This window comes from Phoca vitulina, unplaced genomic scaffold, assembly GCF_004348235.1.
Source record: "Phoca vitulina isolate PV1807 unplaced genomic scaffold, GSC_HSeal_1.0 scaffold21, whole genome shotgun sequence".
NCBI lineage: Eukaryota > Metazoa > Chordata > Mammalia > Carnivora > Phocidae > Phoca > Phoca vitulina.
The window spans coordinates 12,185,495-12,203,010 of record NW_022589724.1 but is presented as its reverse complement, the minus strand read 5'-3'; the positions used below and the strand labels follow the sequence as shown (position 1 = coordinate 12,203,010).

At 43.3% G+C, this 17,516-nt stretch overlaps 1 protein-coding gene across 3 annotated transcripts in view; it reads left to right on the top strand.

The window, feature by feature from the left end:
• The first annotated feature begins 12,514 nt into the window (after window positions 1–12,514).
• Window positions 12,515–17,516, top strand: part of ECPAS (Ecm29 proteasome adaptor and scaffold) — a 99,692-nt gene continuing 94,690 nt past the window's right edge. Inside the window, exon 1 of one of the 3 annotated variants that reach the window (XM_032419113.1) lies at window positions 12,515–12,551. In XM_032419113.1, coding sequence (XP_032275004.1) covers window positions 12,530–12,551 — 22 coding nt within the window. In that variant the 5' untranslated portion in view covers window positions 12,515–12,529. Of the gene's footprint in view, window positions 12,552–13,065; window positions 13,172–17,516 lie in introns of those variants that run through there. The other 2 variants (XM_032419111.1, XM_032419112.1) reach the window with 2 other exon arrangements.

Sequence of the window (17,516 nt, the reverse complement as noted above, 5' to 3'; positions counted from 1 at the left end):
TCTGGTTTGTTCCATGAGACACGATCTCCAGGCCTTGGAACAGTACCTGGTACATAGTAGGGCTCAGTAGATTTGTTGAATTTATGAATGGGTGCTTGCCTGGATTCCTGGGGGGCATAGCATATAGGGCTGAGGGACTCCAGAAGGATTGTTTGGAGGGTTCGAATAACAAGATGACTTTTGGATGGGTGGAGTTGGGAGAGAAAAACATTCTGGACTGAAAGACCAGGGTGAGTCAAGGCCCCGAGACTTTAAAAAGATAGAGCAAGCTCAAATAAATGAACCGCTGAGCTCATCTCACAGGCAAAAAGGCAAGCTGAAGAAACTCCCACAGTCAAGAAGAAGCCCAGTCCCAGGTCAGAGTGCATACTCTTCTCCTCTACCCACCTCTCCTTGTCAGGCTGAAAATGGGACATCAAGGAGAAGCTGGAGGAAGCAGAGGGACATGAAATAAATTGGCTCTTAAGTTTAACTGGGCACGTCAGAGAAACTTTACTTGGTGGTTCTCAAACTGTATGTACGTTAGAATCACATGGTATTCTTCATTTGAATACAAATTTTGGGACCTTCCCCTCTAAAATCCATTGTGGGTGATCCTTGGACTACACTTTGAGAAACACTACACTAGTTGAAATATTATGTAAGTAAGTGACATGTGCTACATATGAATAAGTTTCTAGGAAAAAAATTACTCCTTCTTGGAAGTGTGACCAAACTGTAACTTTTGATTAAATGCAAACATCATGGTAAAGAGTGGTGGATTGTGCATCAGTAAAGAAAGAGGAAAACCACAAATCAATTAGTTTCACTTGTAAGCAATCTGGTGGGATTTCTAGTCAGGATAAGCAAGCTAAGGAATACTTAATCAAATAAGTGGTCTGTTTGTTTGCTTTTTAGCTGTTTTGGCTTCAGGAGAGAAAAGATTGGAGAGAGAAGGCTGGAGGCAAAAAGACTAGTTTTTTAGGAGGTTGTGCAATAATCCAGGTGGGATGATGATGGTGGTCTAAATGGTGATGAACTAAAAAAGACCCGGGACATAATAGTAGTAGGATTTGGTGATTTATTGCAAATACTGATGGGTGAAGACAAATAAATCATCAAATTCATGCACTATATGGCAGATTACATTTTGTAAATATGGCTACACTGACCTATTTCCCACCTAGATATATAGTATTACAATGTGGTGTTGATGTCCTTCCATTGAAAGGAAATATCTGTTTCTTTCCCTTCAGTCTGGAGTGCTGAAGTAGCTGACAAAAGAGTTGCCTTCCCATTGTCTGTTCCTTCACATTTATTCACTTTTATTAAACATCTGAGGATACAAATGAATTGAATATGGTATGAGAGTTTAATGCAATTGGACACTAATAGTCAAGACAAAAAATGAATCACAATGGATTACTTAGTGCCTATTGTCCCATAAAAGACAGCATAGAAGTTTCCGTGAGATTCAAAAATTTTCCTGGTACCAAATTCTAGGAAAAGATAGTCCATGGGTACAGGAAATTGGAAAACATCACAATCAATTTCTTCAAATGGATTTTATTTTTTAGAAATGAAAAAATGTTACTAATGAAGTAGAATAGCTCAGTGAGCCTGAATAAAATCTTAAGGCAAAGCCCTACCTCTGGACGCTAGTGGAGCCAACCGAGCTAAAGGAAACAAGGCATTGGGGAAGTGAGAAGAAATTGAGCAATACCTTCAAAATGATGAGGAGTGGTTATTTCCAACCTAGAATTCTATCCCAGTCATCCTGGGTATTTCAGTTGGACATTAGAGACATTTTTATTTTTATTTATTTATTTTTTAAGGTTATTTATTTATTTGAGAGAGGGAATGAGATAGAGAGAGAGAGCATGAGAGGGGGGAGGGTCAGAGGGAGAAGCAGACTCCCCGCCGAGCAGGGAGCCCGATGTGGGACTCGATCCCGGGACTCCAGGATCATGACCCGAGCAGAAGGCAGTCGCTTAACCAACTGAGCCACCCAGGCGCCCCTAGAGACATTTTTAGACATACAAGTCCCCAACATTCATCTCCTAGTCTCCCTTTCTCAGGAAGCTCCTAGATGAGAGATCAGCAAACTATGGTCGGTCTTTAGTCCAAATCAGCCCACTGTTTTTGTAAATAAAGTTTTAGTGGAATACGACCATGCTCCTTTGTTTCTGTAGTATTCATGACTGTTCTCATGTTATAATGGCAGAATTGAATAGTGAAACTCTGTGGCCCACAAAGCCTAAACTATATACTAGCTAGCGCTTTACAGGAAAGGTTTGCTGATAAGGTGCATAAAGGAGTAGGAAGGGGAAATGATGAGGGAATCAGGCAAACTTTAGAAAGGTAGAAAAGGGGTGCCTGAGTGGCTGTCAATAAAGTGTCTGATTTCCACTCTGGTCATGATCTCATTTCAGGGGGATGTCCTGGGTTGGAGCCCAAGCTCAGGCTTTCCGCACTTGGCAGGGAGTCTGCCTGTCCCTCTACCCCTCCCCCAGCTTGTGCTCATGCCCTCGCACTCTCCCTCTCAAATAAATAAATAAAATCTTTTTATTTTTATTTATTTATTTTTAAAGGTTTTATTTTATTTTTATTTGACAGAGAGCGTGAGAGGGAACACAAGCAGGGGGAATGGGAGAGGGAAAAGCGGGCTTCCCTCAGAGCAGGGAGCCCAATGCGGGGCTCAATCCCAGGCCCCTGGGATCATGACCTGAGCTGAAGGCAGACGCTTAACTGACTGAGCCACCCAGGCGCCCCAATAAAATCTTTTTAAAAATAAGGTAGAAGAAAAATGAATTAAGAGGGACAAGAGAGGATGGAGTTGCAAGAAATGTTTGATGTTTGAGAGATGTCAGGGAGCCTAAGCTGTCTTGAAAAACCACTAAATATAATATAATATAGGGGGTATGCAAAATGGGTGAAGACGTCAAAAGGTACAAACTTCCAGTTACACTATAATAAAGTCCTGGGGATATAATGTACAGCATGGTGACTACAGTTAACAAAACCTTATGGTTTGAAAGTTGCTAAGAGAGTAGATCTTAAAAATTCTTATCACAAGAAAACTTTTAAACTATGTGTGGTGATAGATGTTAACTATGCTTATTGTGGTGATCATTTAGTAATATATACATATATTAAATTGTGTTGTACACCTAGAAGGAATACAATGCCCTATGTCAATTGTAGCTAAATTTAAAAAATACATACATATGTACTAAGTTTTAAAAATTAAATTCTTGGGGCGCCTGGGTGGCTCAGTCCATTAAGCGGCTGCCTTCGGCTCAGGTCATGATCCTGGGGTCTTGGGATGGAGCCCCGCATCTGGCTCCCTGCTCAGCGGAGAGCCTGTTTCTCCTTCTCCATCTGCCTGCCACTCTGCCTACTTGTGGTCTCTCTCTCTGTGTCAAATAAATAAATAAAATCTTTTAAAATAAAAAATAAAAAAAATTAAATTCTTTGTATTTATAATAAAATATACAAAATATAAAAATATATGTATAAAGCAAAAATGTATATGTGTTTAAATTTTAAAAATTAAAACATAAAAGAAGTCATGGTAAACTTTCAGAGTAATAGTGGTGATCTTTATCAGGGTAAAGTGAAGAAGCCAGAAGCCAGAATGCAAAGGATTAAAGACTGAGTACTTCTTTTTACCAAAAGATGCCTTAAAGAAAGTAGATAGTCAAGGTATAGAGAGGAAGTGGCAGATTAGAGCCATTTTAAGGAGAATGAATATTTATTTGCTAGTTAGATTAGTGGGAGGTGGTTGCTATTGTTTGTTTAATTGTTCAACTTTCCCATTCTCCTTCTTCTATTAATAGTCCCAAATCCCCACCAGTGTGGACAAGTGATCCAAACTAGATCAGTCAACTTTCCCATCCCAGGATTTTAAACTTGACACTGTTGAAGAAATCAGACTTTGTTTGCATTTGGATCAGCTCTATCAGAGGTGGCTTTAATTTCTACAGGTCTGAGAGAAAGTCATTCAAAATACTCTTGATTTGACAGAAGCACCCATACAATACATTTAGTACATCTAAGGCTAGTGAATTCACTTATAGCATGAATGAGATAATTTGATTACTTAAGAGTAGTCTCTTGTTCCTTATTAAATATTAAAGAAGCTATAATCATAATAACAAGAAGTAGAGCACATTTAGATTTGAATTTTTTAAAAAAGATTGTATTTATTTATTTGACAGAGACACAGCAAGAGAGGGAACACAAGCAGGGGGAGTGGGAGAGGGAGAAGCAGGCTTCCCATTGAGCAGGGAGCCCAATGCGGGGCTTGATCCCAGCACCCTGAGATCATGACCTGAGCCACCCAGGCGCCCCAAGATTTGAATTTTTTAAAAGATTTTATTTTTAGGTAACCTTTACACCCAACGTGGGGCTCAAACCTACAACCCCAAGATCAAAAATCGTGTGCTTTACCAACTGAGCCAGCCAGGCGCCCTTAGATTTGAAATTTAAACATGACCGTTGCCACTTATGAGTTGGTCTCTTATTTATCGTGCTCCTCTAGTCATCAGAATGCAAATTTTTAAAAATCATCTCTCTTTTTATTGTTGTTGAGAAATGATAGACCAACAGAATACTTTGGATTCCCAAAGAATTTATGTCACAGAACACTTTGGGTTCCCAAAGAATTTATGTCACTAAGGTTGTTTACCTTTCATCTATTAGCATTTGCACCTATGGTTTCTTTTATTTTTAATCAAGGTCAAATCAGAGGTTGGGGCTTATCATTCTTATTCCACAACATCCAGAAATAAAAGGCTGTGTTGTTGCTGAATCATCTGGTTGTAATTCCCTGAGGGATGATCTTCAAGTTCCTGTTGCAGAGACCCTGGTTGTGCCCACTTCTTATCCTTTTAAAGCCAATTTCTTTCATTGTTCTTTGTTTCTGTGGATTACTCCAGTACTCATCTTCAGATATTGTTGTCCTTACATGAGTTGGTTTCTGTGCTGGGAACAGGAGAACCCCTACCTGATACTACTCAGTGACAATCCGCAGATGGTGAGTAACACTGAGGGAGAAGATAGGATTATGGGCTACTCTCAGGTCTCTGGTTTGGTCAACTGGATGCTGGTTCCACACACTCTGAGGGATACAGGAGGTAGGTTTGAGAAGGAAAATATATTCAGTTGGAGATGTACTGAGTTTGAAGCACAGGTAGGACATGAGGTGGAGACGTCCAGGAGAACTTAATTGGAGAGAGAAATTCGTTATTTAGTAATTGAAGATGAGGGAACAGGGAATGCCAGGAAGGAGCAGGCAGAGTGAGAAGTGGTCTGGGACTAACAGCCAATAAAGTGCCAACTTCAAAGGGGTGGCAGAGAATGAGAAGACAGTGAAGGTAACTGATAGGTAGAAAAGAATCAGGAGAACATTGTGTAAGGAAGACCTAGTAGAGGAGTTTTGAAAGGGAGAATGGAGTCCATAGTTCAAACAAGATCAGGATGAAAGTGTTCATCAGAGTGTGCTGGTGATTGATCCTCAAGTGATTAGTTTCAGGGTAGTCCAATGTGTTGAGGAAAGAATAAAGGGGCAGCTTGAATATGGGAATGGAAAGAGAAGGATGGGGTAGGTTATTTTTTTAAGGAGAGACTAGGGATAGAATAGAATAAGAACAAAAAACACTCAAGATGCACTATCCTGAAGCTAGGGTCCTCTGGGAGTAGTGAAGGATTTCTTAGGATATGAAGATATGGATAGTGTTGTTTGTTTTTGTTTTTTTTTAAGATTTTATTTATTTATTTATTTGAGAGAGAGAGAGAGAGAGAGCGCGCGCACGAGTGGTGGGGAGAAGCAGACTCCCCACCAAGCAGGGAGCTGGATGTGGGTCTCGATCCCAGTACCCTGGGATCATGATCTGAGCTGAAGGCAGACGTTTAACCAACTGAGCCACCCAGGTGCCCTGAAAACATGGATAGTGTTAAGAGAATCAATCTCTTGGTCATATACATTCTTCTTTTATTTTATTTTATTTATTTATTTTTGAGAGAGACAGAATTTTAAGCAGGTGCCACGCCCAGCGCAGAGCCCAACAACTCTGGGCTTGATTTCATGACCCTGAGATCCTGACCTCAGCCTAAATCAAGAGTCAATGCTTTTTTTTTAAAGGAATTTTTTTTTTTTTAAGATTTTATTTGTTTATTTGACAGAGAGAGACACAGCGAGAGCGGGAACACAAGCAGGGGGAGTGGGAGAGGGAGAAGCAGGCTTCCCGCTGAGCAGGGAGCCCGATGCGGGGCTCGATCCCAGGGCCCTGGGACCATGACCTGAGCCAAAGGCAGACACCTAATGACTGAGCCACCCAGGCGCCCCTTTTTTTTAAAGGATTAACAAGAGTTGATGCTTGGGGCGCCTGGGCCTGGGATCAAGCCCCGCATCGGGCTCCCTGCTCAACGGGAAGTCTGCTTCTCCCTCTCCCACTCCCCCTGCTTGTGTTCCCTCTCTCGCTGTGTCTCTCTCTGTCAAATAAATAAATAAAATCTTTAAAACAAACAAACAAACAAACAAGAGTTGATGCTTAATCAACTGAGCCACCCAGGTGCCCCGATTCTTCCTTTAAATTGCTTTGCCTAAGAACGCTCTAAATTCAAGGTGTCCATGGGATGCCTGGCTGGCTCAATTAGTAGAGCATGCGACTTTTGAGTTCCAGGTTGTGGTTTTGAGCCCCATGTTGGGTGTAGAGATTACTTAAAAATAAAATCTTAAAAAAAATAAAGTCAAGATGTTCTTTTTCACTATGGCCCTTCTCTCATCTTACAAAAGCAAGCCACACCTCTCAGCCACCTCCAGTCTGACTATGGTTGATTACCCCCGGGGAAGAACTTCAAGTGACTTCAAAAGGACAATTTGATATACCAAATTAGATAATGAGGAAGTGAATAACAACACCTGAATATGTCTCTCTTTCTCTTTTTTTTTTCCAAAAAGCCTCTGTCCCTTTCATTAAGAGATATATTTCAACTCTCAAAAGTTGTAACATAATAATATGCTAATCACTAATAGTTAAAGCCTTTAAAAAAGTTGTAATATATTTACGTTGTTTTGAAAAGTTGTGTACTACTACTAATTATGCTTACTCAATCATAATAATTTTTCACATGGCCACAGAAAAAATTTAAATTTTTAAATTTATGTACATATTTTTGTTGAAGAAAAGGATGATGAAGTGAACAATAAGACTTTCAAGGTTAAAACTGTATTGCATTATTATAAACTATTGTGGGGGGAAGTAAAATTGACATACAAGTTCAAGGAGAAAATGCAATTATATAAAATCACTGATTTTTAAGAACTTGTTCATGTATTTTTAAATAGATAATAGTAGGCACCAAATCAATATCTCATTTAAAAAATCTTATTTAGAGGAACCTGGGTGGCTCAGTCGTTAAGTGTCTGCCTTCGGCTCAGGTCATGATCTCAGGGTCTTGGGATTGAGCCCCGCATCGCGCTCCCTGCTCAGCGGGAAGCCTGCTTCTCCCTCTCCCACTCCCCCTGCTTGTGTTCCCTCTCTGCCGTGTCTCTCTCTGTCAAATAAATAAACAAAATCTTAAAAAAAAAAAAAATCTTATTTAGATGCTACATATATATTTTTTAATTTTTTTATTTAAATTCAATTTCAGGGGCACCTGGGTGACTCAGTTGGTTAAGCGTCTGCCTTCGGCTCAGGTCACGATCCCGGGGTTGTGGGATCGAGCCCTGCATCAGGCTCTCTGCTCAGTGGGGAGCCTGCTTCTCCCTCTGCCTGCTGCTGCCCCTGCTTGTGCTCTCTCTCTGTCAAATAAGTAAATAAAATCTTTAAAAAATAAAAAATAAATTCAATTTCATTAACATATACTGCATTATTAGTTTCAGGGATAGAATTTAGTGCTATATATATAGTTTAAAGAAGTAACAGAAGGATTTTTATTTTATTTTATTATTATTTTTTAAAGATTTATTTATTTATTTTAGAGAGAGAGCATGAGCTGGAGGGACGGAGGGAGAGGGGGAGAGAATCTCAAGCCGACTCCACATTGAGCATGGAGCCTGACATGGGGGTTTGATCTCAACATCTTGAGATCACTACCTGAGCTGAAACTAAGAGTTGCATGCTTAACCGACTGCGCCACCCTAGTGCCCTGGTTTTTATACTTAAGTGCTAGTGTTTACAACAGAATTTATTGTCAAAATTTCTCCCTTTCAATTTTTCATAAGGGAAAATTTTAGCTGCTAAAAATGTGTGAATGGATTACATTAGTTTTCAAAAATTTTTTTGGTGGGGAGAGGAATATAAACAAAAAACTTTGAAGCCACTGTCTAAGGGAAATCAGAGGAGATATCCCTTCTGGTATAGGGATAAATTTTATCCCTAGAGGAAATGTTGCCTTATCCTCTAAGATGCAAGGTGAAGTATTGTATTGGACCAGGTCAGCTTTTTGCCCTTTTCCAGTGATATTTGGGAGGGAAAAATAAAGTGAATGATAGGTTTTGCCAGAGGTTGGGAATTGATTGGTACTGTCTTTAAGATAGAAACCAAGGAAAGACAGACTTGAATTCATTGCCATCTTTGGGGTTTAGGCTAAGAATGGAGCATGTGATATTTAGAGGAAACACAGACCAGAAAGCAGTGGAAATGTTCCAGGCGATGGGGAGGATCCAAAATGTATTCTAAATCCACAGGAATTAGGGAATAAAACAGTGGAAGGATTCTATATGGTGGTTAGAGACTGATGTTTTTGAGTTTGATTTTTAGAAGTGGAATGTTTTGAGTCCTGACACAATTTTCTGCGTAGTGAAACATGTTTTTAACTAATAACTGACTGAAACGAGCAGAGATCAAGATCATGAGTGCTGTGGACTCTGTTGGCTGACTGGACCCAGTCCCTGACTTCTTCAGCAGCCAAAATGAATACTGTATGAGACTTATTTCTGTAGAATTTTGGCTTGTCTGGAGCTCCTTGGGATTGGATAATTGAATCATCTGGGATAGTTGGATTTTCTAGATAGTTTAAAATTAATCCTTTTAGGCATTAAAAATTGCTTATTAGAGGGGCACCTGGGTGGCTCAGTTGGTTAAGCATCTGCCTTTGGCTCAGGTCATGATCCCAGGGTCCTGGGATTGAGTCCCACATAGGGCTCCCTGCTCAGTGGGTAGTCTGCTTGTCCCTCTCCCTCTCCCCTCCCCCTACTCGTTCTCCCTTTCTCTTTCTCTCTAATAAATAAAATCTTGAAAGATTTTAAAAATTTATTTATTTGAGAGAGCGCGCGCTCTCAAACAGGGAAGGGCAGAGGGAGTGGGAGAGGGAGAAGCAGGCTTCCGGCTGAGCAGAGAGCCCAGCGAAGGGCTCCATCCCAGGACCCTGGGATCATGACCTGAGCCCACGGCAGACGCTTAACGACTGAGCCACCCAGGTGTCCCTGTACTGTTTCTTGATGTCAGGATTATCGCCGTGGCCATCAGTTATTCAAGTGAAATGACTTCAGGGACTCTGGGGTGGGTAGTGCTTTTTGTACTTTACAAATAACCCCAGAATGTTTTGCTTTTTGAGTTCTTACAGCTTCTTTTCATAGTTTTCCTGCTTCTTCCCTGGTTTTTAGGGGTCCATAAGCTCGTCTGTCATCCAAGTACCTACCCAGAAGAGTGCTCTCTAATGTTCCGCTTCTAATTTACTCTCACTATGGAAACAAGCCTACTTTGTTAGAACTGTGCATACGTTTAGTGTAATTAGGGCCTTCCAGAGGGGAGAGGGGACTTTGAAAGAGTAGAAGACATAAGTTTTTCGTTCTTGGATTTTGTGATGCATTATTTTGGCTTCTCAGTGGCCTCTTCTCTGCCCCCTGTGCATCCCTTTCCACAATTCCTTCTTGTCTGTTTCTGGAAATTGAAGTAAATTCTAGATAGGAAGTATCTCCAGGCTACTATTCAAAACCAAATTGTCTAGTAAGAATATGAAGTTATTTATTTATTTATTTGTTTGTTTATTATTTATTTTAGACATTTTATTTATTTATTTGACAGAGAGAGATAGAGAGAGAGCCCAAGCACAGAGAGAGCCCAAGCACGGGGAGCAGCAGAGGGAGATGGAGAAGCAGGCTCCTCCCCGACCGGGGAGCCCGATGTGGGGCTCGATGTGGGGCTCGATCCCAGGACTCCGGGATCATGACCTGAGCCGAAGGCAGACGCTTAACCGACTGTGCCACACAGGCGCCCCAGAATATGAAGCTATTTAGTGGGAAAATTAAACTACAATAGTTTGAAGGAAGAAGCAATTATAAAAAAGCTTAGAGCTTTAAACACTAGCGATTAACAGCAGTGCTGTAAAGTGGTATAAGCTGCTGTATATGATGAAATGTTAAAGGCATCTTTTTTTAACCTAACAATTCCGCCTCTACATATTTCTCTTTATATAGGTAATATGTGATTAGGTTGACATGTATAGGAATTTTTTACAGTAGCATTTGCTTGCACTAGTAGAAAAAATTGTCCACAACCTAAATGCTCATCAGTAGGGGAATGGTTAAATAAGTTTTATCATGTACTTATCATGCAGCCATTTAAAGGAATGGGGTAATTCTGTACATACAGATCACAGTGGTGAAGAATGATCCACTCTGCCTAGGTTGAAATCCCCGCCCCACCACTTTCTAGTTTGTGGCATTTTGGATTTTTCCTCCACGATCTGGTGTCATAGAAATCCCTGCTTCATAAGATTGTCGTGAGGACTAAATGGATTCCACCATGTAGAACACTTTAAACACTGCCTGGCATGATTAGTATTAGCTATTATTATCATTACCTGTGTGGAAAGACATCTGTGATATATTGTTTGGTGAAAAGATAAAGTTACATAATAATATGTGTAGTAGGATTCCATTTTTGTTAAAACAAACAAAAATCTGTGTATACGCACTTATCTATGATTTGCACATGTGTGGACTCTGAAATTTATACATAGGATGAACTTAGGAGATGCTAACTAGTCTTGTCTGGAAGTTAATATTGCCTAACAAACTTTTTTTTTGTAATTTATATATATATATATATATATTTTTTGTGGTGGCTTTAGAAGGATCTGTTTGAGGCTATGGGAAGTCAAAGTTTTCTCAAACCAATCCTTGGTGCAGCTACTTTATGTATTCATAGTCAGGAAAGGTTGGAGGCACCAAGTTGTTAATAGGATTATTTCCAGGGAGTAAGAGAGGGGATGGTGGGCAGGGAGGTGGGGGACAACCTTTACTTTTATACACTTCTGTATCATAGTCTTTGCAAATAGTTTGTTATGTACTTTGTGTCGATATCAAACTAAAGATCCAAAACGTCCTCAAAAAAGGAATTGGTGAACTTAATGTGGTATGAGATCATTAATAAAAAGAGTGGTGGTGTAGACCTTTTTGAAATAACAGGGAAGAATGTTTATGGGGGAAAAACAGTAATACAGAACTTTATTGTAAGTATGGGCCTCTCTCCATTCTAGTTGCTTTTGGGGATGTGTATATATGTGCAGAGACAAGGCCTCAGAGAATGCCCACTCTGTACCTGTTAACCGCATTTTTCTCTGGGGAATGGGATGGTGGGAGTGGAAGGCCTTTGACTTTTAATTTTATGATATCCCCGATCATTTGAAAATTTCCCAAAGATCATGTATAATTTCCATACTAGAGCAATAAAGGAAATAAATGTCTTTAATGTCTTGCAAGTACCTTGTACTTGCCTAAGTTACATCTGGAATGACATATATTCATTTTTCAAGACATTAACTAGGGCTTTATAGATTTCTTTTAGGAATAAATGCAGTTTCAATCCATTTAGGGTCTTGATTTCTTCCTCTTATACCAAAGGAAAAAAAAAAAGCATCTGATCTTGCACCTAGTTTGTTGTTGACAGGGCCTTCCCATACGCCACCCCTTAATTTGAATTCCATTTTGCAAGTGTTTGTTCACGTACACGACCTCATGGACAAACTTAAGCCGTAAAGTTCAAATCGGTATATTGAAAACAAATCACTCTGGTTACCAAAAAGAACGTAGGTATTAGAATAAAAATTTAAAAAGGCTCATATACTTGAACTTTAAATATCTTGGTTCATTTAACTTTAGTAGGACTTCGTGGCTTTCCTTCACTCGGCAGTGCTAGTTTCTGAAAGATCAGAAAACCATACTTGATCACGGCTTTTAAGTGAGAAGGAGCCCAGGGCGCCGGGTCGGGGCGTTCAACGCGCCGGGGCCGAGAAGTTCGCGGGAGGCGCAGGGCGGGGCTTCCTCCCGCCGACTCCGAGCCCGGCTCTACTTTTCCGAGTCCACGTCTCTTCCTTTGGACAGGCGTGTTTCTTCAGGTCGGGACCGGCCGACGTGACAGCCGCAGACCTTTCAAGAGAGAGCTCGGGCCCCGCCTGGAGGATCTCCCCTGGCCGGGGGCAGCGCGGGCCAGCCCGGTCGGGCCTCTCCCGGACTGCGGCGCGCGGCCCCTCGGGCCCGAGCCCGCCGCCGCCTCGCTTCTGGGCGCCCACCGCGCGGCGCCGCGCGCAGCATCCCGGCATGGAGACCGGCTCAGACTCAGGTCAGAGGCCCGCGCGTCCGTTTCGTGTCGCGACCGCCGCAGGCTGCTACGGCGCGGCGGAGCGGCTAGGCCGGGCCGCCCGCGCAGGCCGCCGCGTGCCGGGTTCGCGCGGGGAGCGCTCGCGGGGCGGGCGGCGGCAGGTGGGCAGGACGAGCCGCGAGCGAGCGAGCGAGCGCGGGCGGGCGCGCGAGGGGCCCGGCGGGGGGGCCGCTGGGAGGATGGCTCAGCTCTTTCTAAATATAAAACCGGCGTGAGTTGGGCGAGCGCGGCGCGGATCCGCAGAGCCACCGCGCGGGCCGGGCGCACCGGGACCCGGCCGACAGACGGCGGCGGCTCCGCAGAGGCGCGAGGCGGTGGGAGCGCCCGAGTCGCGAGCTCGCGGGGGACCGCGAGAGCGACGCGTGCAGCGAGGAGGACGCAGGCGACGGCGGCGGGCGGGCCTCGTGGGCGCAGCGCGACCCGCGCCGAGCGACCGGAGGCGGCTCCCGGCCCCTGCCGCACCGAGAGCGGCGAGCCCCCCGCGCCGCCCGTCCGCGCCCTCCCGCTCCGGCCCCTCCCTTCCCTCCCTCCCTGGCGCAACATGGCTGCGGCCGCCGCCTCCGCCTCCCAGGACGAGCTGAGTAAGTGCCACCGCCAGCCCGCGGCCGCGAGTCAGAGCTGGCGCTGCGCAGGGCCCGAGGCGGCGGCCGGAGCCGGGGCCGGGCGGGCTGCCGGGCCGGGGCGCGCTGCCGCCCGCCGGGAGCCGGGCTGGCTGGCTGGCTGGCTGGGTGGGTGGGCGGGCGGCGGCCGCGGCGTGCGGGGGGCTGGGGCGCCCGGGCCTGGCGGGCGGGGCGCCGGTCGCCGCCGCTTGCGCTTGTAGGCCTCAGGTTTGCACCGTCACGTTGCGAAATTGAAACTGGAGCCCCGGGCGGAGCCACCTCTGCCCGCGATCCGCCCCGGTCCGGGGGTGGGGGCAGCTTAGCCCCTTGCCCGCTGCTCTCGGGCTGGAGGACGAGCCGGGGGGGCCCAGGGTGGCGGGCTGTGTCTGCCCGTCCCGTCTGACCCCGCCGTGGCCCCGGGTCCCAACTGTTTGGGGGAGTTCTAGAAATGGAGCTTTGGGGGCGGGGGAGAAGGTGCCTCTGTGTGACACCCTAGAAATCAGCGGAAAGGTCAAGAATAGGCGGTGACCCTCAGGTGGAGCAGGAAGGACGGGAGGGCAGAGAGGGTCGCGGGGCTAGACGCAGGGGGGACCGGGGGCTGAGAGCGCTTTCAGAAAGGAGAGCCAGCGCGCACTCGGCCGTAAACGTTGCCGTTTTTCAGGGGACGGCGATCCCTGTTTGGGGAGAGCGGTGGTCACCCTGAATCCCCGGCCGCCCCGCCCGCCGCGCGGGTTCACCTCGATGCTTTGTGGGAAGTGTAGTTCCAGGGCGCCGCTGGCCCACGCTGGGGTCATAAAAATTGAATTTTCCTAGGACACGTAGGATGATTTCTGATTGCGTTTGGGGTGGCTAGACGAAATGCTTAGGTTGAGCTTTTGTTTGTTTTTTCAATGCTGCCCTTCGGTTTATGACAAAAACAAAAAAGGTGTTATTTAGGGATGATGTTTTAAGGGGAATGAAGCATGGGTGAGGTGTCGCAAGCCTTGTGAAGTTTTTGTTGTTATAGTCCCTTCTGCATTTCCATACGAAAGTAGTTATAAACATAGTAATTTGTGTTTCTTTGGGGTTTGGCAGTTTAAAGCTACTTTTATATACGTGATCTCACTCTTGCCCTCATAACAACCTTGTAAGGCAGGTAGGTAGGAATTATCCTTGTTTTAAAGAGGAGGCAGGTTTAGAGAGATTAAGTTCCTTGCTCCTTTGACAGAAAACTGGTGTAGCAGGAGTAATGTTTGTTCATTCTGAGGCTGAAATAAACAGTTGGTGTGACCCTGGGCAGGATGGAGAGTCTGAGTGGACAAGGTCTCAGGGTGTTTTTGGAGATAGACATGGTTTGAGGGCCGCAGAGTTGATCAGATCCAAGGTGGAGCACCCCTACCAGGCCTCCTGGGGAGATCAGTTCCCTGATTTTTTTTTCTTCCCTTTTTTTGTTATTGTGGTAAAATACACATAACGTAAAATTTATGGTCATAACCATTTTTAAGTTTATAGTTCAGGGATCTTAAGTACATATTGTTGAGCAACCATCACCACCATCCATTTCCAGAACTCTTCATCTTGCAAAACTGAAACTTTATACCCATTAAACCTGAACTCCCTATCCCACCCGGCTCCACCCTCCCAGCACCTGGCAACCATCATTCTGCTCTCTCTCTGATTTTGACTGCTCTAGGTATCTCATATAAGTGGAATCATACATGATTTTGCCTTTCTGTGACTGCCTTATTTCAGCCTAATGTTACTTCAGAGTTCATCTCTGTTGTAGCATGTGACCGTATTTTCTTTTATTCCATGTGTGTATATATTGCATTTTCTCATCCATTCATCTGTTGATGGACACTTGGGTTGCTTGCATATCTTACCTGTTGTGAGTAATGCTGCTATGAACATGGGTGTACAAATATCTCTTTGAGACTCTGCTTCCAGTTCTTTTGAGTATATATGCAGAAGTGGGATTGTTTGGTCATATGGTAATTCTATTTTTAATTTTTTGAGGGACCACCATACTGTTCCTACCAACAGTACACAAAGGTTCCTACCAAAAGTACACAAGGGTTCCAATTTTTCCACGTTCCTACCAACACTTGTTGTTTTCTGTATTTTTGAAAGTAGCCATTGCAATGGGTTTGAGATGGTCTGTTTAAAATTGTTATACCGCATGGTATCTCAGTTCCTGTAGTACCACTAAACACTTTAAAATCTGAATTACCATTTGGAATGGGGGAAAAAAAACTAGAGGAAAATTGGATATCATTCTTTTTTTTTTTAAAGATTTTATTTAAGAGTGCGAGTGTACGCAAGCGTACACGAGCTTGGGGGAAGGGTGGAGGGAGAGGGAGAAGCAGACTTCCTGCTGAGCAGGGAGCCCGATGTGGGACTGGATCCCAGGACCCCAGTATCATGACCTGAGTCCAAGGCAGACGCTTAACTGACTGAGCCCCCCAGGCGCCCCAAATTGGGTATCATTCTGAAGTGGCTGACATATTGTGTACATGCAGCATGCTCCCGTACATCAGGTATCTGTTAAGTGCTGGTAGTACTTCTGGTAATACTTCTGGTAATACTTCTGGAACTTACAGCTTTAGCAGCTACTGAAAAAGGAACAAGTAATTCCAATCCTTGCTTTTCCATTGTTTTGTTTGGTCAAGTCATCAATCATCGACCACAAATATCTGTTGACTTGGTTTCTGTGTTCCTTCAGAAGAGATTAAATGTTTGGCCGCTGGTACCTTAGCATAATTTAACTTGAAATTACATATATAAGTACTGGCTAAGCAGTTTCAAATAAGCCACTTTTAGTTTTAAAATAGTTACAATAAAAGGAGAGATGGCCGATAAATGATGCTTTATACAATTTTTTAAAAAGCCAAGAATCTGAATATTGCTGGCTATTATTTTTGACTAGTAGTAATAATAAAAGCAAACTTTTGGATGCCAGCATTGTTTTTTTCCCTAATACTTTATTGTAAAAATCTTCAAAAATACAGAAAAGTTGAAAGTGAGTATTCATATACGTACTACTTAGATTCTGCATTTGATATTTTACCAGCTTTATCATGTATCTGTCCATCTTCCAATCCACCTTTTACAATTTTATTTTAATTATTTTATTTTTTAATTCAACTGTGGTAAAATACACATAATGAAACTTATCATCTTAATCATTTTTTAGTTGTACGGTTCAGTGGCATTAAGTACTCAATCCAGCCTTTTTTGATGTGTTTCAGAGTAAATTGGAGACATCTGTAAACGTACCCCTCAAAATTTCAAGTGTAGCATGAAGTGTTTTGCATATATTCTTTTATTTGTCACAGTAATCCTGAGAGGTGGGTCAAATTATTATTGCCGTTTTATGGAATGGAAAACAGACTTTTTAGGTTCCCAAGGTCCTGCAGCAAGTGAGTGGTGGCGTTGGGTCCCAGGTGTCTCAGACTCCAGCGTGCACTCAGCCAGGCTTTAGGCTGTGTTACCTCTGTCTACCGTAGTCAGTGTTCGCGCCGATGGAAAGATCTGGTCAGGTGGGCTGCTAAATTCTTAGCTAGATGTTACTCTAGTCCAACTACTGGACTGCTGTTTAACATTGCTGTGGGGTGCAAAAGAAACACCACTGTCCACCAACAGAATTACAATATTGCTGAGGGGAAAGAGGAAGCATACATGTAAACAAATATGGAGGGAGCAAAGTGTATGATTATATAATATAGATAATGCAAAAATCATATTATCTGTGGTTCCCACATCTGCTATTTAGGGATGTATAGCTGGTAACACTGGGTTTCTATAGATTTCAGATCAGCATTTTTTATCTTTGTATTTGAGGTGATACACATGCCATAAATTTAAATTAAATCTATAGTTGCTTTCAGTTGTATCTGCCACTGCACTTTGCAGGAGCTCCCAAGAAGCAGCACTGTTAGGTTTCTGTTTTATTTCATATTTATCGATTGACTGAATGATTAGTATCATTGACATATGGAAGTTGCCAAAAGGTAAGCAGGACAATCTTGGGCTGGGATTTCTTAGAATTTGTTATTCTTTCACAAATCTCATGTAATTGTCACTTTGAATCAGGTGATTGTAAAGCTAATGTTTATTGAAAGCTTACTGTGTGTTCTAGTCCCTTTGTACCTGTTGGCTGACAGAATCCTTACAACACCCCTGTGAGTTTGGTGCTGTTACTGTCTCAGTGGTGGGACTTCTCTCAAATTATAGAGTTAGGGCTTGAATTCAGATTCTCTGATTCCAAAGTTGATGTTAATTCTGACTGACTGTTGTATTACTGTCTCTGAAAGGGAAAATACAGTTAATAACAAGAGCGGCATGTTCC